Source organism: Laccaria bicolor, genomic scaffold, assembly GCF_000143565.1.
Source record: "Laccaria bicolor S238N-H82 LACBIscaffold_62 genomic scaffold, whole genome shotgun sequence".
NCBI classification, from domain to species: domain Eukaryota; kingdom Fungi; phylum Basidiomycota; class Agaricomycetes; order Agaricales; family Hydnangiaceae; genus Laccaria; species Laccaria bicolor.
In genome coordinates, this window is record NW_001889933.1 from 234,963 (window position 1) to 257,872 (window position 22,910).

At 44.4% G+C, this 22,910-nt stretch overlaps 7 protein-coding genes across 7 annotated transcripts; 3 read left to right on the forward strand and 4 right to left on the reverse strand.

The window, feature by feature from the left end:
• Positions 1 to 140: 140 nt before the first annotated feature.
• LACBIDRAFT_334352 (uncharacterized protein) lies at positions 141 to 3,032 on the reverse strand (the record flags this gene model as incomplete). Its single annotated transcript, XM_001889118.1, is given in 13 exon segments — positions 141 to 179; positions 234 to 343; positions 503 to 541; positions 711 to 773; positions 1,105 to 1,125; positions 1,452 to 1,536; positions 1,595 to 1,855; positions 1,905 to 2,042; positions 2,073 to 2,264; positions 2,425 to 2,439; positions 2,459 to 2,572; positions 2,681 to 2,738; positions 2,776 to 3,032. The coding sequence occupies 13 exon segments, from the start codon at positions 3,030 to 3,032 to the stop codon at positions 141 to 143; spliced, it is 1,392 nt and encodes a 463-aa protein (XP_001889153.1).
• A 1,302-nt stretch (positions 3,033 to 4,334) lies between these two features.
• On the reverse strand, positions 4,335 to 4,992 carry LACBIDRAFT_334353 (uncharacterized protein; the record flags this gene model as incomplete). The annotated part of the gene is made up of 3 exons (XM_001889119.1): positions 4,335 to 4,547; positions 4,568 to 4,839; positions 4,893 to 4,992. The coding sequence occupies 3 exons, from the start codon at positions 4,990 to 4,992 to the stop codon at positions 4,335 to 4,337; spliced, it is 585 nt and encodes a 194-aa protein (XP_001889154.1).
• Positions 4,993 to 6,281: 1,289 nt separating this feature from the next.
• On the reverse strand, positions 6,282 to 11,253 carry LACBIDRAFT_314645 (uncharacterized protein; the record flags this gene model as incomplete). The annotated part of the gene is made up of 9 exons (XM_001889120.1): positions 6,282 to 8,615; positions 8,677 to 10,167; positions 10,226 to 10,288; positions 10,337 to 10,410; positions 10,473 to 10,520; positions 10,575 to 10,617; positions 10,664 to 10,802; positions 10,859 to 11,001; positions 11,056 to 11,253. The coding sequence occupies 9 exons, from the start codon at positions 11,251 to 11,253 to the stop codon at positions 6,282 to 6,284; spliced, it is 4,533 nt and encodes a 1,510-aa protein (XP_001889155.1).
• Positions 11,254 to 11,554: 301 nt separating this feature from the next.
• Positions 11,555 to 13,082, forward strand: LACBIDRAFT_334355 (uncharacterized protein; the record flags this gene model as incomplete). Its single annotated transcript, XM_001889100.1, has 4 exons — positions 11,555 to 11,741; positions 12,121 to 12,169; positions 12,679 to 12,700; positions 12,780 to 13,082. 4 exons carry the CDS (start codon positions 11,555 to 11,557, stop codon positions 13,080 to 13,082), a joined length of 561 nt encoding a protein of 186 aa, XP_001889135.1.
• Positions 13,083 to 15,495: 2,413 nt separating this feature from the next.
• Positions 15,496 to 15,944, forward strand: LACBIDRAFT_314646 (uncharacterized protein; the record flags this gene model as incomplete). The annotated part of the gene is made up of 2 exons (XM_001889101.1): positions 15,496 to 15,601; positions 15,667 to 15,944. 2 exons carry the CDS (start codon positions 15,496 to 15,498, stop codon positions 15,942 to 15,944), a joined length of 384 nt encoding a protein of 127 aa, XP_001889136.1.
• A 34-nt stretch (positions 15,945 to 15,978) lies between these two features.
• Positions 15,979 to 16,787, forward strand: LACBIDRAFT_314647 (uncharacterized protein; the record flags this gene model as incomplete). Its single annotated transcript, XM_001889102.1, has 2 exons — positions 15,979 to 16,241; positions 16,421 to 16,787. 2 exons carry the CDS (start codon positions 15,979 to 15,981, stop codon positions 16,716 to 16,718), a joined length of 561 nt encoding a protein of 186 aa, XP_001889137.1. The 3' UTR covers positions 16,719 to 16,787.
• Positions 16,788 to 17,694: 907 nt separating this feature from the next.
• LACBIDRAFT_314648 (uncharacterized protein) lies at positions 17,695 to 18,134 on the reverse strand. The gene is made up of 2 exons (XM_001889121.1): positions 18,025 to 18,134; positions 17,695 to 17,974 (listed from the first exon to the last, which is right to left on the reverse strand). Exons 1-2 carry the CDS (start codon positions 18,036 to 18,038, stop codon positions 17,818 to 17,820), a joined length of 171 nt encoding a protein of 56 aa, XP_001889156.1. The 5' UTR covers positions 18,039 to 18,134; the 3' UTR covers positions 17,695 to 17,817.
• Positions 18,135 to 22,910: the final 4,776 nt, after the last annotated feature.

Below are 22,910 nucleotides of genomic sequence, written 5' to 3' on the forward strand. Positions count from 1 at the left end.
GAGTTATCAGCTTCACAATGGATAGGATTTTGGCTTAGAATTGCAGAGACTCTAGAGGATCCCCCGATTAATATGTGGCTTCAATCCTACAGGTCCAGAATTTTAATTACTACCTCATAACTATGTTAAAGTGCCCATTCTTAGGGGTGATCTCGACATAGGGGCCACAAATAAAAACTCTGAATCCGTAGATCGATTAGAATTCAAATTCTAAGTAATATCCTCCTACAAACCATGCTCATACGTGTTGTGGTTGGAAAGCTATAGTCCAATCTCTCCAGAGTGCCAAATTTGGCAGGGAAAACAAGCTGATTTCGCATTTTTGGAGCAATAAATAAAATTTCTACATGGAAAACTCTCTCAGTGGATTCAATCACATCATTCCCTCAAACCCAGTGCAAAAAATATATTGAATTGGTGTTGTGGAAGGTACAAAGTCCATGTCTCAAGAAATTGGCCCTGTGACGCTATGTCACGGCATGTCACTGGTCATCACACTTACCAAGGATTGTGCAACACCACTTCTCAATAATGCCAGAATCTATCATTCTGAAGAAGTCACAGCTCTTGTACACAGTTACAGTAAGTAAATAAAAGGGGGCTGACAGAATGAAAACAATTAATGTGCTTAATGTTTAAATTTGTCCACAACTGTGTTCCCTAGGTGAAGCTCTGCTAAAAATTAAAGTTTTGCCTAGTGCCAAACAGACAAATTAAATTGTTCATGAAATCCATTCCATTTACAAATTTTAAATTCTCAACAACCTTTTGTCCTGTGGACATAGTTTATGATACATTTTAAAAATAGTAACAGCAATTTCTCTACATTTGGAGGTTGCCTTTGCACAATAGAAATCTACTATATACATACAGTTGAGTGCAAAAAGAATGAAGGTTGGTTCATTTTTCTGGTTCTTTCTAAGGATCTATTGTACCTCAAATGTATTTGTGTATTCTTTTACATTATGTAGTTGTGTTACACTTCCCTTGGTATGGACTAATTTCAGTGAAAGCTGGAGCCTTGAGAAGGTTTTTATTCTGGAGGCCATTTTTGGCATCTGAAAAAAAAAATATGCGCTAACTGGGGAGGTAGCCAGAACATACCTCTGGTCAACCTGAATGAGCCTATCAAAGAATTAGTTAAAAATACTGAGTGGTTATGCTTGTAGAGCCTCCAGAAAATGGTCATTTTGTGCTATTTTGGTCATTTTTGGCCTGTTTTAGACAAAACAAGCCATTTTCACCTTTTTGTAAGCCTCGAAATCAGCAAAATAGGTAATGCCGGTGATATTACCAACTCTGGTTCCTGTGAATTCCATATCTGTTGACAAAATAAAATGTGCCTAAATGTACATTTGATCAATTCAAAGCCTTAACAGGACAAAAATAAGAAGCGGGACACACCAAAATTGCCACACAACAAATCAGTCCAGATGTTGTCCCAGACTTACGAGAGGCGTAAGGGCTGTTTGACCGAAATACCGGAAGTGCGCTACCAAGCGCTACAGTTGGACCATAGATGATCAAGAGAGCTAACTAATGACCAGAAATATTTAGAACAAGCATGAATCTGTGTTTGGAAATATGAGCATACCTTGAGTAAGTACTCGCTTCGAAACAAATATGTCCAATTGGTGATGCATCCATCCTGAAAGAAGAATGGCGGTAATTTGGGGTACCGTGCACCAACTGTCATGCCATTTGCATTGTAACCGAGCAAATTCTTGATGGTCGGATTGCCTGTGCAATCGAATTTTCGTGCAAGACACTCTGCAGAAAGACCAAAGATTGATGTGGCATTCTTCCACAGGCGATCAATCATGCTGGAGTGGCTGGATGAAAGCTCTTTTGTAAACTACAAAAAGCGTCAAAAAGTATTTTGATTTGAGGAAGTGTGAACTGACCTTAGCGCCAAAGTCACTGTGACTTTGCATGTAGTCATGGAGGCACTCTGGAACACACTCATACAACTCTGCACTAGCGCCTAACATGATGTTGCCCTCAGTTGAGTATCGTTCACTGCTGTTGAAGTCGAATGAAGGCTTTGGTCAGCAAAAGTCGTTGGTGTGAACCCATGGTTGATGGAAGAGGAGATAGATCTGGGCAAGCTTGGCGATCTCTTGATCCGCTGTCAAGAGTTCTTCTGGTACATCTGATTTGGATCCTTTATGGCTCTTCTTGACCTTTTCGCTTGCAAGCTCCAGTCTGAGCATGTTGATGATGTGGTTTGCGTTGTCAAGTTCTTTGTACGTGTTTTGCAGAGCCTATTAGTAATTGTACAATCAGTATTGAAATAATGAATAGATTAATAGATTATTAGTCACAAACCTCCTCGAGTTCTCTGATGCTCATGTAGCTTATTCCGCGTTCACATTCAACTCGCGAAGTAGAAACAGAAGACATTCCAGAAGAGGTAGCACTCACAGAAGAAATATTGTCCTCAATCTATATCATATACCAGGCTTCTTAGATCACAAGTGTGAATAGCATAGGAAGTACTGCACTTGGTAAGTGAGGACAGCTTGCAGAACACCTCAGAGATCACACTGAGCTCATCCGACCCATAGATTACCTGAAATTGGTACTTTAAATAAAAAGATTTAACAGCCTGCCAGCTGGACTAACCAACCAACCCCATATGGCAGATTCAAATCCTGCTCCCCCCTTGCACAGAACTAACTTTCAAACATATACAGGTAATAGAATAGACCCAAAACCAGACACTATTGTGCCTGCTACTGTCCAAAAAAACACATGTCACTTCAAGGCTCTCACAAAGAATGTTCTACCAACTGGTAAGAGGTCTTTACTCTCCTCCATGAGTTCCTGCGGATTCCACCAGATTCCCACTGGAAAGTCAGAATTCCATGGAATTCCATGGAATTTCTATGGAAAGCAACTGGCTGGAGCATCAGCCATTTTGGTTTCCAATTCCATGGAAATTCCCACTTTTTTCCAAGGAATTCCAATGGAAATGGTCGGATTCCGGGAGGCTCCGGGAATGATTCCTGACAGAATCCAAGGAATTCCATTGTTATGTATTATTCCTTGTTTATTTTTGATGGAGAACAAATATCATTTGTTTGGCAAACATGCTCACCAAACACGGCCACTCTTTTCTTCCACCACCACCACCACCACTACATGCTCGTCACTGCCACCAATGCCATGCCACCACCATCACCCTTCAACAACAACAGGGCCATGCCACGTCACCAAACGATGACCACCAAGTGCCCACAAAAACGCCCCAGCACCTACGAAAACCATACCCCACCCACAAAAATGCCCCACCGCCACCGAAAACCATACCCCACCCACAAAAATGCCCCACCGCCACCGAAAACACAAGCGCCCACCGAAAAACATGCACCACCCACTGAAAAACATGCACCGCCCACACAACAGCTCCACGCCAACACGTCCACGCCAACGATGCCCACAACAACGCCCCAGCACCCACGACAACAACAATGCCAACGCCCACTGTGCCACGTCACACCCTGCCCACGAACACACACACACCCCAGCACCCACATGCAAAAATGCAGGCACATGATGAAAACATGAACACATGATGAGGAGCTGACAACGAAATGGGACACGACGATGCGACACTGACACGAGACGATGATAGGTGAGGTTCCAGCTACACCCCTCTCCCTTCCACCATTCCCTTCCTCCCTTCCTCCCTTCCTCCTCCCCCCTTTCCCCCTTTCTTGTCCCTCCCCCTTTCTTCCCTCTTTCTTGTCCCTCCCCCTTTCTTCCCTCTTTCTTGTCCTTCCCTCTTCCTCCCTCCCCTGCCTTGTTCTTCCCTCTTCCTTGTCCCTCCCAAAATATGAATACACCCCACCTTGTCCCTCCCCTCCCCCCTCCCTTTAAGATAAACTGTGTAGTGTGTGTAATAATATATTTCAAATACATAACAACTCAATCTATGTGACTTCTACATGTGAATTTTATAAGGAAATATGAGTAGCAAGTCATCAGGATAAGGTTGGAGTGGAAAAAAACTTACTCTGCTTGATTCCAGTCCTATTCCTGCAGAAATAGGTGGGGCACTGTAAAGTACTGACCCCTCCCTCCCCCTCACTCTCCCCCCTCCATCCCATGCCCCTCCCTTCATCACTCTTCAACACTCCCTCCCCCCTCCCTTTAATATTAAATCTTGTAAAATAAATTTATGTAGTCCAATTCAATAGACTTCAATTTCTAGTATACTTAATTGTACCAATGTTTATGTCCTTAATATATATTACTCTATTTTTACGGTGATTGAACTTAGAAGTATGGGAATTTGACTGGAATTTCCATGAAATTTCCCTGCAATTCCACTAGGAATCCACAGGAATCCCATTCAAATTCCACTGGGAATCCATAGGAATCATTCTGGAATTTCCATGGAATTTCCCTGGAATTCCACTGGGAATCCATGGGAATCCACAGGAATTGTACATTCCTACCATTCCTGTGGATTCCCAGTGGAATTCCAACATTCCGTGGGATTGCAGCGGAATCTGCCGGAACTCATGGAGGAGGGTAAAGTACTGTGAATTCCAGATCTTACATGATCATTGCAGAGCCACAGGGGTGGATCTGTAGTGGTGCAATCCAGGGTATCATCCAGGCTGATATCCTGCCAAATGTCGTCATCTACATCCAGAGTAAAGAGACCTGCCATGATGATCTTGGAGGGGCAAACTGAGCGAGCAGGTGCCTTGTGCTGTGATTTGAGGTGCAGCATCACATCAACTAGATTGTTGTAGTCGTGAGTGAGTCTTTGTATGCTGGGATCACATCGCTTTACTGAGTCTTCAAGATGATGATGAACCTTCTGCTCTGATCAATAGTTAGCACTATGTATTCAGTGTTGTGAGGGGTCGATGGCATACCATTGATGTGCTTGTGATATGATCTCTCAATCCAGTCCAGCTCGAATTTCTGAGAGCATAATCTGTCACGTAGATGTAGTTTGAGTGCCCTGGCATTCATCCTGGCTGCGATGAATGGATTGTTTTGTAGCTTCTCAAGTTTGGTTTGTTCTTGGATGCCAAGTGCATTTTCTGAACCATGGACAAGGGATTCCACAGACTTAAGTGCCTTCTTTGGCTCAGCAAGTCGCAATTCAGCATCACAAAGCTGATACTCAGATGAAGAGGAGTCGAGAATGATGTTTTCCTGTTCTTGAATGCATGTTTTCAAAATGTCATGTGCTTTCCGAAGGCGGACGGCTTCAGTGACCACATCCTTGCCTTGATTTCTTGTTCGTCTGAATTAAGTTATTAACTTGGGTACTTTGATCCTTGGGAGTCCCATTATACCAGAAAGAAATTAGATGGGAATCCCTTAGTTAAAGGAATCCCATGGAACAACTCCTAAGGGACTCCCACATCACTTGGATCCCAAGACAGGAGAGGCCAATTATGGAAGTCCAGAAGAATATCAGGGGAATCCCAAGGGAATATGTGGCTACCCCAAGGGACTCCAAAAAATAGGTGGGATATACCATGGTATTGGCCCCTCATATGGTAGTCTTATTGGCATGGACTAACTACCCTAAGAGGGTACCTTTAGATGGTTGCCTGAAGTGACTCATGGATGAACTCGCAGAGAGCCAGAGTGGTGCCTTGATTTGACGTTCATGCATGCATTGTTGAGGCTTGGGTATGAGTTTGAGGATGGGAGAGAGGTGGCGATTGGGAAGAAGATTGGAGGGACAGAGATGGGTTAGTGTTTGGGTGCTACAACTGCGATGGTTGGGGGGAGCTGAAGTGTCGGATTTGAGGGTGGGATAGGTTTTATTTTAATTATCACTGATGGTGTTTATGGATAATGAGGTTATGTGGACTATGGAGGGATCTGATATACTTGATCTGTGAATGTAAATAATCTCAGGAATTCTCCAAGATAGTACTAGGTAGAATACCTGGGAAGTTGTAGTCTTAGTCCATGCATCCTTGTGATTGTCCAGCACGATTATATCAAAGCAGAAGTGATTACAACTTACACATACATACCAAAGGGTTATGGCTTACTTTTTGCATAGAGCCATCATATGCACAATGTTTTTTTTTGGAGGGGAAAGATAGCTACTGTACATCATATTTACTATGTGAAACACAGAACTTAGCTTATACATACAAAATGGACTCAAAACAAAGACCTCAAAAGAAAAGAAAAAACATGTCATTTTGAGAGTCCCCCAAGGGCCAAAGAATGTTCTGCCAACTGGTAAAAGGTTGTTCACATAGGCAATAAACCAGCACCTGCATTGAATGCTATTATAAGGCTGGTGAAAAACATTGACTCCAATTTGTACCATGGACAAAGTTACTAAAATCAAGTATAGTTGGAGTGGTGCCCAGTACATTGACTGTTCTTGGAAAAAATAAACCATGTTTATTGTGTGGTGGCACCCAGAAGAGATGTGATCTGAAATCTTCTCCAATGATCCAATTATCAGATTTATGTCTTTGAGAGGGATAAAAGACAACAGGTTTACTCTTCACTATGTGGGATACATTATGGTGGGTACCACTGTCATTAACATTATTTCTGACTTCAGATGGCAAAAATCTGGATGGCAATGGAACTGAAGGAGCTGAGGGATTTAAGTCTATGCAGCCTCCATGAGCATCCCAGAGTCTGATGGTATTGTCTGAAGATCCAGAAGCAATATGTCTACCATCAGGTGAAAAAACAACTGATAGAACAGCTTCATAATGGCCTTTGAATGGATCTCCCAAAGTGTGACCTGTTACAGCATCCCAGAGTCTAATTGTTTTGTCACATGAACCAGAAACAATGTACTTCCCATCAGGAGAGAATGCAACTGAAGTAACATCATCACCATGGCCTTTTAGAGGATCCATGACACTCTGTCCTGCATTGAAATCCCACACTCTGATAGCTTCATCATTAGATCCAGACACAATGTACCTTCCATCAGGAGAAAAGGCAACAGACTCAACACCACCCTTATGACCTATAAGAGGTTTCATTATACTTTGACCTGTCAGGGCATCCCATGCTCTGATTCTTCTGTCTTCAGACCCAGAGATGATGAATTTGCCATCTGGAGAAAATGAAACTGAATTAATCCGATGAGTGTGACCTATGAAAGGATTCAAGACACTCTGCCCTGTCAGTGCATTCCAGACTCTGACTGTCTTGTCCCATGATCCAGAGGCAATGTATCTACCATCAGGAGAAAATACAACAGAAATAACTCCGTTATCATGGCCTTTGAGAGGATCCATGGCACTCTGACCTGTTAAAGCATCCCAGACTCTGATTGTGCAATCATGAGATCCAGAGGCAATGTATCTGCCATCAGGAGAAAATGCAACTGATGTAACCTGACGGTAATGACCTCTAAGTGGACCCATGACACTTAGACCTGTCAGAGCATCCCAAACTCTGAGTGTTGCATCATTAGACCCAGAGACAATGTGTTTGCCATTAGGAGAAAATGCAACTGATCTTATCCCATTGTTATGGCCTCTTACATGATCTATCTCAGTGTGGCCTGTCAGAGCATCCCAAACTTTGATTGTATTGTTCCCACATCCAGAAATAATATGCTTTCCATTGGGTGAAAAAGCCACAAAAGAAACTGAGTGTTCATCATCTTCAAGAGGACTTAACATACACTCACTTGTCAGAGCATTCCAGAATCTAATTATGCGGTATTGAGTTGCACAAACAATGTGCTTGCCATCAGGAGAAAAAGTTACTCTTCCGATGGGATCAGAGCCCCTATAAAGAACCATTACACTCTGACCAGATAGAGCATCCCAGACTCTGATTGTCTTATCAACAGATCCAGAAACAATATTCATTCCATTAGGAGAATATGCAACACAGTTGACTATGGAATTGTGACCAATGAGTGGATCCATCACACACTGACCTGTTCCAGCATTCCAGATTCTGATTGTGCCATCAAGGGACCCTGAGACAATGTGCCTGCCACTTGGAGAATATGCAACTGAAGTAACACCAAGGTGATGGCCTGTTAGAGGATTCATGACACTCTGGCCTGTCAGAGTATTCCAGACTCTGATTGTTGTATCTCTAGATCCAGAGACAATGTGCCCACCATCTGGAGAAACTGCAACAGAGCTAATTGTGTCACAATGACCTTCAAGAGGACCCATGACACACTGGCCTGTTAAAGCATCCCAGATTTTAATTGTCTTGTCCCAAGATCCTGAGATTATGTGTTTTCCATTAGGAGAATATGCAACTGAACTTATATAGTGAGCATGGCCTTTTAAACTAATGATATTATTGCCTGTGAGAGCATCCCAGACCTGAACAGCTCCTACAAATCCAGAGACAATGTGCCTGCCATCAGGCGAATACGCAAGTGGACCATTCCTAGTCTTTATTCTCAGAAGGCACCTGTCTGGCCACTGTTTAATTTGACCATTCTCAATTGTCAAAGTCTTTGCAAAATATCTCATGAAATGCATAGATATTTTAGAATCTTGTGGTGCAAATGGCAGTGCTGAGATGTAAATGTGTGGTGCTGCATCAGATATTGGCTCAAAGAATGTCATTATAAATTGGTTTGCATCACTTGCAAACTCTGACATACTAGGCTTCAATACCTACATTTAATTTGTTCATATCAGTATCATGATAGTATGTATATATACATAAAACACTTACACTACACCAATTTTCAGTCAACAGCAGTAAGTGGGCAGCATGGTTTACAGCCCCCATTAGGCTCATAATTTCTAGCCAATGTAAAAGATGGTTCATCAAGAATATCTCCATCTGAACCAATATCTCCTCCTCTAATGTTTTATCAGAATACCGTTGCAGATAGATTGCCCAGAAGTGGCTTGCATGAGCTAGAGCAGTAGATTTCACATTTTTGATATGGTCCATCAGATTTGGAATATCTTTATTTAGAATATGTGATGTTTTCAGATCAAAAAAGTTGAATTTGAGCTTAGCACTCATATATTTCATACAAGATCCAGCAAAACAGAGACTATGCTTCTGAGAATCCACCCAAAAAGCCTTAGAGCGCTTTCGGTCAAGCAGAAAATCTGTAAATGACTGATGACGGATATGCAAATGGCCAGTATCACTGATTAACAGTACTGGGCTGAGTTGGCTAACTATTGACAATGCACCTTGAACTCCCAAAAGCTGTTCAAGATCACTTGCACGAAGTGGGTTCTTTGCAATAACAATTGTTCCTAAAACTGATGATAAAGACTTTTTTTCGGCTTCTCTTAGCCCCTGGAAAGCAACAAAAACAATGTGCTGGTACAAGGTGTCAATGGCATGAATGCCTTCCCCAGAGTCAGAGCAAATGACATCCAGCCTTTCTTTAGTGTCACCACCTCTGTGCAAAATAAAGTCCATTGCAGATTTAGCCCAAATATAGAGGCCTGCAGCCTTCCTTACAAGAAAAGAAATATTATCTGGACCAGGCCAGTTCACATGCAATGATGTTTGCAATCTAGTCATGTTAGAGAACCTTGTAGTAAAGTAAAGCTCAAGATCTTTAGAGGTCTGATCAGAAACTTTGCCTCCAGTATGAAGATCAATATGCTGGCTAACAGAATCCAGTGTTCTCTGAATATCAAGATAGCGACGACTCGTGATGAAAAGTTTCAGATACTTGGGAAGCAGCCAAGACCAGGATTTCAATGAAGGTAAAAGCTTCTCATACTGGTCACATTCATCAAGAGCATCAATAACAATAAGAAGAGGTGTTGCAGTGTCTTGAAACAGCTCTTGAACTGGTTTAACAATGAGATGCTCAAATTGCATAGAAATATCAAGACCTCTGATGTTAGCTTTCTGTGTCTCTAATGCCATAGCTATAGATTTCCCTAGAGCATTGTTTCCTACTGCAAGATCCAAAGCAAGAAGCCTCCACAGATTGTCTGGATCACAAAACTCAGCCTGATCATGGTGAAAGAAGAATTGCCCAGAGAAAGATTCAAAGTCAGCAACAACAGTTGAAGCAATTGTTGTCTTTCCAGAACCAGGACTTCCAGATAGCCAGAGAATATTTGGCATGTTGAGATCACAAAGCCACCCTTGGATGTCTCTGAGCACATCCACACAAGTTCCAGGCATGCATCTTTCCCTCTGTTTATGTGATGGAGCCTTCAATTCTTTCAACCATTCATTTTTCTAGTGAATCATTTGCTATCAGTTCTGACAAAATTAGTTGACATATGTCATAACATACCTTTAATTCTTCCATCCTCTCATTGACTTTGCATGGAAGTTCCCCATTATTATTGTAGTTGACCTGCATATGCACATTAGAATGAACATTCATATGAACATCTTCACTCACAGTATTTGCAGCAATAATTACAGCATTATCCATCTGAATATCCTGTGCTCCTGCCAAAACACTTACTTGATTCACTGGGAAAAGGGTACATGTAGAATAATCAGAAAGGAGAAGATTAGAAGGATAAGCAGCTCACTAGATTGTTTGGCTACTGTAGCCTCAGTATCTGTGCTGGTATCAATCCCTGTGAGATATTTAAAAATTATGGTGAAGTAAAAAAGTAGAAAATTTGACATACTAGTCTTGTATAAATTTTGTTCAAGTATCTGAGATGCCTGAACCTTGGAAAATAGTGAGTCAACTAAGTGACAGGAACAATTTACATACCTTGAAAGCACCCATGGCTTCATTCAATTTGCTTTTAAACTCCTCAATGTATGCCATATCCTCTGTAAAACTGGGAAGTCTCCTCCATTGGCTGCACTGTTGAACATCTGCGCCTCTTTCTTTTAAATAATTCAAAACGCTAATGAGTTCCCCGGATTCAAACGGTATCAGCAACAGATATGTCAAACCACACACCCTTTGAGATGCTCAAGACTCGATTGCCAAGCAAGCGGAACGTGATCCTTCCCATAATGACAGGTATACTGAATAATCTTCTCGACCTGCGCGATGAGGTTCTCCGAGAACTCAGCCCAGGCTTTCTTATTAGTATTAAATTTCTATTTCTAACCATTAGATAGATGTCACAGATCCGCTTAAGCAGCACTACAAACCTTGGTGATGTCAATGATGGCCAAGGTGTCGGCGACGGCGGCTTTCAAACTCGGCGAAAAAACATTCTCAGACATAGCGACAATCTCGAGCGCCTGAAGACCACCTCTGCCGCAGTCACGCAGAAAGTCGCCCGCCCCGGGATCCAACCCAAAGATGTTGTCGGTGCTGTTAGTGCTGCTAGTGATGTTCACGTTCATGGTGATGGTGGTTGGTGAGAAAGACGAGAGGCGCCGAGATGCGGTTGCGGTTGCATCGCCTCATGATGAGGGCAGGTCATCATGTGAGCCCACTCGAGAGGCGCCGGAAGCGCTTCTCTCAAGTTCAACTTGTTACCTATTATAGACGAAGGTATTTTATAGAGGGCGGTCCTGGGAGGAGAGCTCATCGATCGCTCATGATCTTGCTTCATCACCTAAACCCTCACTTAATCCTACAGCAGCACTGCGGCGTCTGAGCCGTTTACACTCTACACTCGACCCACTACGTCTCGCAATCGAAATGGATAATCGTGAGCCCAGAACGACTGAAACTGAGACGCAAAGTACAACCGCTTCGACTTTCTGCTGCACAAAACTCCAGTTGAGCAACACGCTTTATGCATCTTGTATTGCGATGCATACCTTCCTTGCTATTTTAGTTGATACTGGGCACAGCCGTCGATGTAAGACGCAAGCTAAACTTGGGTGTGAGTTTCAAAAGCATTGATAATTGCAATGATGGCGGTCACCGTGCTGAGTCTTTACTCAAGCCGGCCACACCGCAACCTCCCTACGGCGAGCCTCCATGAAGTCAATATTCACCGAAAGCCATCAACGTTTTTTGACGATGTTTGGCTCGTTCACGGGACCTCTGGCGATCAAAGATGAAGTGATCCTGCCCAGGGGAACCTCGGCCGGCAACATCGCGCGCGGGTTCCACTCTCAGACGAAAACAGCGAGAGCTCAGGATTGAATAAAGAACCACCAAACTCGCGCCGCGACATCTTTACGTCGAGGCCGGATTGAGCAATACGTCCACAACATTTTGGAATGATAAAAAGAAGCAGAGTACTCACTTGATAGTAGGGGTTCAACGGTCATCCACAATCATCCGCTGCACCTGCTACACCTTGAGGTTTGTTGAGTGGGGTTTGAAGTTGGCAGTACATTGCGTGATTGGAGGTCATCATTCTCCGCCACTGGCGCTCGGATGTTACCCCGTAGCGCCCACCTTCGTCCTTTCAATGCCTAGGTTATTGGGATTGCACGTCCTACTGCACTTTCACTTTCGTTTGCGATTCCTTTACCTGGATTTGCCCTCCCATTTCTTTAATTCACTTGTACTCTTCCTTCTTCCCTTCCCCCCCTCTTTTGCACCCTCCTTCTGACTTCGACGAGCTCAACTCACCCACTTTTCCCAGCAGTCCGTTCTTCTCTCTCAATCATGCTTTCAAAATCTTCGCCAGGCCAGGCGAACGTCACCTTTGGAACACCCTTCCATCGTCGTTAGGTTGCCTTGAAAACAACCCAAAGCATCCGCGATCTTTGAAGGTGTTCGGCTCGTTGAACCCAGTTCCTTTTACGCGGAACGTCAACGGCTTGCGGAGAGTGGCTGGAAATCAGCCCATTACATGGAGGTTCCAGTGAGTATGCACCTCCTTTTCATGTTAGTCTGGTGGTTAATGGATCGACCGACAGCTGGCTCTTGTATTATATCCGAAGAGCATCTGTCGCATTCTCTGCAGGCCCCAGTCGGCTTCTTGGGGGGTACCCTCTGGGTTTCCTCCGCTGTTGTCGTCTCCTGCCATTTCCGCGCATACGTTTCGGGGTGTCGATCCCGAACAGCTTCCCAAAAACTTCATTCCTATACGCGATCCTCCACCCCACCCACTATCAACACACCCTCAGAACCTCCGCTCATCACCCCGGAACGTCCCAACCCTCTGCGTCCACTCCTCACCAACATCGCGTTCTGCCAGTTGTTTGCCGTGTGTCTAAGCGGCAACTACAAGGACCCAAAGTACAGGTTGCTCCATTCTTTCGGATGAAGAAGTGTCAACGACAATAGAAACCCATCGCCATCATCTTCCATCTTGCCATCCACACTTCGGATGAAACCTGCAGCATCCCACATACCCCCAATTCAATAGGACCGCCATCTAGAGACTTCTCACCCTCGGAGCTCTCTCTGGCGTGAGGATCCAGCCTTTAGATTCGTTCCTCCTTCAACTTGGATTCATTGTTGTTTTGAAGGATGGGATGGCTACTGGGACCTGCTTTTCTGCTGTGGAATCATCGTCGTGCTTCATCATAACTCACTGGGATTGCTGTTTATACACCGGAGCCGTCTCTTCGCATTCAGACCTGGTGGTAGGACTTCGTTGGCATCGGAGTCGGGTTGAGAGTTGCTGAAGGACGGAATCAACCACTTTGGTCCCTATATCTCATCAATTCGATTGTCCCTAGATGATGAGCGATCGGTCTAATATCGTCGAACGTGCATGTCGTCCCGATGAAATCCATCTCCAAATTCTCTTGTGCGCATGCCCAGGGGTCCGACTTCTCCGGACAGAGCGGGGTCCTGTCAGACTTCGCATTATGTTCGAGTCATACTTCTCACGAAATCAGTCTGGATTCTCCACCGTTTGTGAAGACTCACTGAACCCAGATTCATCTACGCGAAATATGCAGCACCTCCGGAGAACTGGCTGGAGATCAGCTCACTTGACCTCCGTGGAGTTTCCGGTAAATCTACGCGTCTTTCTCATGTTGATCGTGTCGCTAACGAATCGACCAACAGCTGGCTGTTGAACTAACCTCTCGAGAATGAAGAATACTCATCGCATTCCCCTGCAAGCCTCACCAAGTCGCCTTTCGTACTATTGGAGAAGATTTACCGGTTTTCCTCTGACATGGTTGTGGGCCTCTCGCTTTCGATCCGCTTCGATAGGTTTGAAACAACTTACGGAGTTTCTTATACCTTATACCTCGGATGGGCGGACGCGCGGAAATTCCAAATCCGAGGCTGTTTGGTGTTCTCCACGTCACTTCTTCGACCGACTGGAACTCCCAACTCCCTCTAACGTCGCCTCAACGTCACCTTAACCTCGTCATCTACCCAGATCCCTCTCCGTTGCAAGCCATACTGTTTCGGCGATGGCGTAGAAGTTGGCTAGGGAGACAAATACCTCGGACTGTAAAAGTAGGAGTTGTAGTTGGAGGTAATAGGACGGTAGTTATGTAGGCACAGTAAGCAAAACTGTTGGAATGCGAAGAGACGTTCGCGAGATGTTTGTTTGAATTTGATCAACAACTTGACCATCGCCCATGACGTTGACCTCGCGTTGTAATAAGGCCGACAGCCATCCTTGCTGGATCCTTCTATTTGGAGAACAATGACGAAATGTTGTTTGTTTTCCCTCTCCTTCGTTTTGTAGGCTGGCGATCCGAGGGCGAGCGCTGCTTTCTCTGGGCTGGAGAACCTAGAGGTGTGTTTGCTTTCTTCCTCTAAGCTCACCTTCAGATATTGATGCAGATGCTCCGCATGCAGTCATGCACTGCGCTACTCAGTGGTAGTCAGTCTATCCGCCACGACTTCCAGCTCGGGGATTGCGCCCCTTAGACGGCTTGCTCCAGCCAGATATCCCAAATCCTGGGCCTGAAGCTTCATCGGCTTGTACAACATCGCTGGGGAACTGGCTGGAATGTAGGGTAAATCGAAATGCGAGGTTCAAACTTCAGTAAGTTTACGTCTCCTCTCATATTGGCCATGGCCTCTCATGAATCCCTACAGCTGATTCTGCTTTCAAACGCTACTATACGCTCTTCCACAATCCAGTCTCCCCAACAACCCCAAAGCCACGTTCTCCATTCCCACCCCTTAGGATGTTGGCTCATCTCGCGGCTCCACTCCACCGTGCGCTGGACAGCGGAAAGACGACAGCTAGAAACTCGATCAATCCCAAAGTCACCACTATCGGATTCGTTCGCGCCACAACTTTCAATACTCCCACCAGCAACGTCACCTCCCGTCACGATACCTAATGGCAACTCTATGTCCCTGGAGCAGCAACTACGAACGACTATAAGGCGCCATGGGCCGAGTAGAGTTGATGGAACGAAGAGGTAGGCGCGGAAGAAGTTCCCATTGGGCCCTGCGCTCCTCGTTGAGGTGATGTGGCTTTGTGGGCCGAGGGCGCATGCATTCTCGTGGCGGGGTATTGGGACGCTGATTTAGAGGTGAATGCTAAGCTTCACCGTCTTCCCTTCTAGAAAACTGACGAAAAGGGCACAGCGGCTTCCCCTCCAATACGCACCACCAACACACGCAACAAGAACGACACCATCCATCCATCCCTGCTCCAAAACCACCCATTACGCACCCAGACTCTGGTCCAGAGCCCTCGTCAACGACGCACTGTACCCACCCCCCACTCTTCCTCTTCCGGCCCTCTCGTGCAAATGATCGACGTAGGCTCAACCGGCTCCAGAATCCACGTCTACAAATCCAACAACTGCAGCCCTTCCCCTGAACACGACTACGAAGCATTTAAAAGGACACGACCTGGCCTATCCTCATTCGCCGGTAACCCAGAGGGGCTTCGCGGAGCTTGGACGTCCTCCTGGGCGAAGCTGTCCGCGTCGTGCCTAATACCATGCACGGGTGTACACTTGTAGCTGTCAAAGCTACCGCTGTACTTTGTTTGTTACCCGGTTCACAAGGTGCTGACATTTCGGAGGCGGTGGAAAGGAGGATACGCTCCTCTTATCCCTTCCAGGTACAGGAGAAAGATGGAGTGGTAGAAAAGACGAGGGCGTGTACTCATGGATTACGGCGAATTACCTCTTGGGAACCATCAAAGCCTCCACACCGCCTGATACACCCACCTACGCCGTCCTCGACCTCATAAATACGACCTCCAATCCGGCAGCCGAAATCATGTGATGTTCCAACACTCGTATTTGGGGTATGGTTTGATGCGTACAAGGAGACACGTTCATAGATTGGTTAATTTCATGTCGACGCTGCAGGGCACGAAAGCGAAAGCGGTGGTGGGGAATCCGTGTCTTGCGAAGGGGACACGGAGGGTCGTGACTGTCAAGGTCGAAGTGACGGGTGTGGAGAGGAAGGTGACGATGGATGGGGAGGACATTGGTTTTTTTGAGGTGTGTGATCGGGTGGTGCAGCTCGTATTGGCAAAGGATGCGTAAGTTCGTTTCTACTCCTTCCTTGCACTTTCTTCTCCTCCTCCCTGTCTAATTATCTTTTCCATCCTTTTTCTCCCTTCTCCCTTCTGTCTTCCCCTCCCTCTCTCCCCCCTTCCTTTTTCCCTGTCCCTGCTCTTTTTTTCCCTAAACCTCCATACTGATACACATGCACACACAGAATATGCGAACTCAAACCATGCTCCTTCAACGGCGTCTACCAACCCTCCCTCCTCTCCTCCTTCCCAAACGGTAAAGTCCTCCTCCTCTCCTACTTCTACGACCGCCTCTCCCCCCTCCTCCCCTCCGCCTCTTCTTCCTCCCTGCCCATAACCATATCCACCATTGCCAGCACCGCGCGCCAAGTGTGCAAAGGCCGCGACGAGTGGCTGCAGAACCACTGGGCCGCCGATTCCGAACTCATGGCTGAACTTGCGGACAGACCAGAGTGGTGTCATGATTTATGCATGCGTTGTTGAGGCTTGGGTATGAGTTTGAGGATGGGAGAGAGGTGATTGGGAAGAAGATTGGGGGGATGGAGTTGGGGTGCCATTTGGGTGCTACGATTGCGATGGTTTGTGGGGAGCTGAAGTGTCGGATTTGAGGGATAGGATTTATCTTATTTATCGCTGATGCTGTTTATACATAATAAGGTTGCTTGGGCTATGGAGGGATGGATATCAAGTGCCTATACTTACAAAATGAATATAAACAATCCCACTCTCTAAGACAATAGGTTATGAGTCTGAGGAACGAGGATTCGTACTTTGTAATGCACCGTTTTTCGTCCCGTTTGAGGAGGTTAGGCTCGTGACCAGCCTGTATACCCGATACGATAGTAGAGGGTCTTACCCTCCTCAAAGTTGGCCTTGCTTGTTTGCTCTTTCCGTTCTAGAGCTTTTTGTAGTTCACCTTGCTTCAAGTTTCCATTTTACTACAGTTTTTTTAAAGCCCAACATACTACTGTTTCCTAGAGAATAACATAACGGTGGGTTTGAATTTGATGATATTGCTCGTCTAGCTGAGAGTCGTCAATCTATCTTTATTTTTGGAATTTTATGTGTCATTTTTTTGTCCATCTCTCCGTTGCAGAATTGCTGTCTTAGTGTTGCTTTGAATGTTGGGTCGCCGGTCGGAACAACATAAAAAATTTCTCTACTTTAAATGATATGAAGACATCAGCAAATCATGGGAAATACGATGATCCATCATAAGGTACGAAATTGATTACAATTCACTGAAATCATCACAATTTACTATAAGATTTCGAACCTCCTCACAACATCTGATGAGGCCTCATCATCGCTGCACTTTTAGACAATCTCTCACAATATAATGCAAGATTTTACAATATCATGCCGCTATACATTCTTTTGTGACGTCGTGATCCATTTTGATAGCTTTTGAGGGATTTTCTTGCATTTTAGACTGTCCATTCCTTTCAATTATGGTTTGTAGGATTGAAACATATGAATTGCAGCTACAAGGTACAAGAATGAATGACTATAAGGTACTGTAGAATGCCTGGGCTAAGGGAAAGGGGAAGGGAAAAAAAGATGGCTGAAACAGCAGGCGAAGCTACTCGCTGACCCCCAGAACACATAAGATCGTGTATTCTGGGAGTCCGTCATGAGCCGATGGGGGGTGCAGAGAAGATGGGTGGATAAGTGGTGAGCCTGCTTGATCCGAGCAGGAGGGCTGACAGAGTGGAGGTGCACGCCAACTCATCATAATTCTAGATGAATCCGTTAGAAGAGGCTTTGACTGTGCAAAGGTAGGACTCACTGTGTGGAGAGCATATGGCCAGATTAGAGCAGCACATACACCAGCCCATGGATGTGGCCAACATCGGTGAGTGGGTGTATGTGTGGACTCAGGGAGTGATGGTGGGGAAGTGGGTGGTGGTTATGAAGACAAAGTCCTGAAATTCACACTAGCAAAGTTCAACATCAGTCACATGCCATGATGTTCCGACCTCAGCCAAACATACCCGATGGTCACATGACAGGCTTCCAACACCCAACCCATTGACAACTCCAGTTTTATTTGAGTTTATCTCTCGATTACTTGCGATGTTGTCTAGAAGGTGTTTGCATTCATCAAGAGCTGAGAAGACTACGATATGGGAATTTTTTCCTCCATTACACTGTCTCATAATTATAAGAAAATGATATATATATAATTTTACCCAGCTACAAGACTGGAGTAATCTGCATATATCCTCATGAGGAGCACACAAGGATTGCAACAGATTGTGAGGAATTGTGATCTGCCATCATCTGACAAATATCTTGTGAGAAATAAAAGGTCATATCAGGACTTCACCGGTTCGCTGATGGATGGTGTGTTGATGAACCTAGTGGAGATGCAATGGGAATGAGTGGATGTGTATATGGGTTTATTAATGAGGAGCGAACCGTGAAGCAGTTCGGCAACGAGCAGAGAGGATAACTTAGTACAAGAACTCTCATAAAAAGGCTAGTGACAAACAACAAAAAATGATGTACCACCTGTGGTAATAGCATTATGAATGATGTTTAGATGGTCAAGAAAATTAGGTATCGGGTTTTGCACCCGAAGGTGTGCTATGTAGTTATCACTTCAGACAGCGACGAATATGAAGGGCCACATATGTGTGAGTGGTAGTGCCTTTTTCAAAGTTGGCCTTGTTTGTCCCAGCTCTTTCCGTCACATCGAGCTTTTTTTAGCCCAACAGTCTTCAAAGTTGGCCTTGTTTGCTCTGCTGCCCTGGCCTTTTTTTAGACCTAGGGACTTCAAAGTTGGCCTTGTTTGAGCTGGCTGTTACCGCTGACAGGAGAGGTTTAAGAGGCCTTCTCCTTTTGTTTCCCAACAAACAGTTGCTTATCATGACCTTTCTTGACCATAATGTAAGAGTGCATCAAATGAGTTCATATCGGCTGTTTCGCCATTAATTGAGCCTTACTGTTTGAGTAGTACAAATTATTTCTACCAATTTACAGGTTGTTTCGTCATTTGTCGGACAGACATGACTGTACATCAATTTCAACCTGAAACAATATTACACCTTTGTAGCATATGAAGATGGCGTGTTGACGATGGCAAGGAACCTGGTAGAAGTGAGTGAATGTGTATGGTGATGTAGTGTTCTTATGTGGCTAGTATGTTGCTTATATATAGTAAGTCTTTAAGCTTACAATCTTTGGGCTTGCTGTCGTCATCAGTTTTGATGACAAGAATTGTGCCCTTCCAACAGCTGTAAAAATCTTCCGATAACTGTTCAAGCCCGTAGTTCTGAGGGAAGCATTGATGTTGATCAGCAAAGTGAACAGAGTAATGTAGGGCATTCCCATCAATATTGATGTCGACTTGGCATTTATATCTTGCTGAATTGAACCATTGACATTTGTTATTGAGTGTGTGAACCCATAATGGAGTGTACAGGTCATCCACTGTGACTAGGCTACTCACGCCAGGTCGTTTCGGGATTGGGACTAACATAAAGTTGTAGTCCTCTCCTGTGTCGAACAACATCCCCCAGCATACACTGGATTCCTGTTCACGGTGTCCGTGGTTACTGGCACATTCTGTCCAAAGGGTAAAGGACTTACCTTTCCTGCATCAAAAATTCTCAGTATGTATGTTAGTGTGATTCATCGGAAGATGAGAGCTACCATGATAGGAGAGCCTGTCTTACTCAGAGGGCCCTAAAAGAGAGATCCTCCAACCAACATCCAACACATTGTTCATTTCATATACAGAGAGTAACTGAATGGGGAGACACAATGCGAGAATGTCTCTCATAGACGCATTGATGTTAACATCGTCAGTTATAGATAAATACGAGGGCATGGAACTTGAGACGAACCTGGTCCTGGGTCCGAAGACAAACTTAGGAGTCAAAAGCTCAGATGACGAAGTCGGTTGCCACTGTGAGAACGTGAAAATGAGGATAACCAAATGAGAGAAAGTCAGTATCGGGTTTTGCACCCGCAGGCATGCTAGAGTCCGAGGAACGAGGATTCATACTTTGTAATGCACCGTTTTTCGTCCCGTTTGAGGAGGTTAGGCTCGTGACCAGCCTGTATCACTTCAGACAGTGACGAATATGAAGGGCCACATATGTGTAAACATAGGCACTAAAAAGTGCGGGATAGGTGAAACCCTGTGTTCCCCTGACATATTTAATGTCAATTTCTAAGTTTGATGACCGATTTGTATAGGTATCATATTGTTGCACAAAAATCTTAGATTTGTAGGACAAACAGCTCCTAACTAAGATGTGTTGCTATGAAGGCCTGAAAAATGGTGTCTATTATTGTAACGATGTCCTAAAATAAAGTGTTGTTACATTTTCAACACATATTCGGTCAAAATAAGAAGAATAAGAGACCGAGTTTGTAGCGCCGGCATACTTAGAACACTTGAAACAATTTGAGAAGCAGGCATATTCCAGATGATATTGAGAGTAACTTTCGAGATATGTAGCTGCTAAATATGGTTTAACAGAGTGAAAATAAGAAGTAGACTATTTGCGAGTGCCCCATGAGTGGTCCCAATGAGCAGGGCACTCAAGCCTTCATCAATGTCAATACAGCACTCACGAGAAGAGTACTGAATTTTACATACCTTACTGGCTTTCTTAAGCTGCTTCTTCAGGATGTTTTCAAGCGCCTCATCCTGATTCTCAAAGCAGGGATACTGTGCTTTGGCCTAATGGGCATTAGCGATAGACACTGAATACGAGCCGTTTCCTAGCAAACTTTTGAGAAGACTATTTTCACAGCAGAACCCGTCTGTTTTGAGTAGCTCGCTTTTAACTTGAGGTGTTCATGGACAAGATCATGCAGAAAGTTCTATTAGGAGTCAATGAGAGCGCAACACAGTTGTACAAAAGAAAAAAACCTGAATGTTGGAGTATTCCTCCTCAGTGACGCCGAGTTGGGAGTAGATTTCCAATTCACTGCTTTCCTTGGTAGATGCCTGGGATGCAGGCTCAATAAGTGGGAATGTTGTCTTCAGAGTGCTTGGCAGCAGGCTAAGGAGTCGTTCAGGACTGAATTTAGTGTGGGTTGTGAGTGGTGAGAAGTATCACTGGATGCGATGGCCCCTGACTGAAGTGCAAGTGCAAATACAGGGCATTGGTGAGTACAGACGAACATGGCTCAGACTTGCCCGACCTTTATAAGATGTTGTCATCGCTTGGGCAACCAGGTCTTGTTGTTCCCTGCTGAGCAAGTATGAGCACTTGAGTATAAGGGATTAGTCCTTGTTCTGAAAAGTGTAAAAGATACACAACAGCCTCAGGTCATTCGTTGTTCCTGCAACATCGCTCAACATTGGATATGGCCCCTTCAACAATCACAGATGCTGAAAAGGTTTATCAGCGAGAGACTGTTGCTCGAACTGCATATAACCGGTTTTCGAAAGTGGTCCTACAGGAACTCTGTCTGAGGAATGGAATCTTAGCAGTGAACACTGGACTCCGGTCTCATGTACCGATGAAGCCCGACTATATCAAAGCTTTACTTTTCTTTGCAAGTGACCCACTGTCCTATAACTCGTTTGCTCATCTATCAGCAGGGAAAACCTTATCAACTCACGAAGTGCAGGTTGCAGGAGGTAGACACTGAAATGTCAAGTGTTGAACCTTTCGTGAGCAAGGGAGCAGAGACTCGATCCCTTGAGGCGGATGTGGTGATGGAACCAGAGTACCAATTGCAACCTAAAAATTGTATATACCACAAAAAAAATATTCAGTAGTGTGATAGGCAATTTTGTGACACTTTAAGGTCTTGGCACCAAAAATATGTATTCAGTACATAATGAAATCATGAAATATATTTAACTCAGAAACTTGGCACCAAAAATATTTATCTAGTGCAAAAAAATAGATTCAGTAGTGTGACAGCCAATTTTGTGACATTTTGCAGCAGAAATACAGAATAGATACAGTAAGGATTTTAGATACATTTAGTACAATAATAAATATAGTACCACTAATAGTCAGGTATAAGAGGTTGACTGAAGTGATGCCAGAGGAAAGGCTGAGCCTTAGTGAGCACTGTGCATTTGTATTATTATGGTACTGCATAAAATTTGTGATCAAGCCACAACCCCCTGCTGAGTGCTACTCTCTACACTTGTGAGATGCATTGACTCCAATTTTTACCATGAACAAAGTTGTTAAAGTTAATAGAGGTTGGATTATTAGCAATTATAGCTGGTGTCCTTGGACAAAGTAAACCAGGTCTATTGATTTGTGGCACCCAGAATAGATGTGACTTGGAATCTGCTTTCATCATCCAATGACCCATGGGAGTGAAATTAACAGGTCTACCATAGAAATCATGGAGCAGTGTATGGGATAGACTAGTGTTATTGACATTGTTTCCAGCTTCTGCCTCAATGGATGTGGATGGAGGTGTATCTAAAGTCAGGTGTGTTGATTGATCCAGTTTATGATAATGTGTCTGAACAATACTATCATTAGTAAACAATTGAGCAGCACTGGCATAATTATCATAGCTAACCCAATCATCATAGACAATAAGAGGATCCTTTGCATTTTGAGATGCATCTGCATGGCATGGTTTTACTGTGTTGTCATTAGATCCAGAGGAAATATGTCTGCTATCAGAAGAAAATATCACAGACTCAATATCAGCATCATAGTCTGCCATCATAATCTG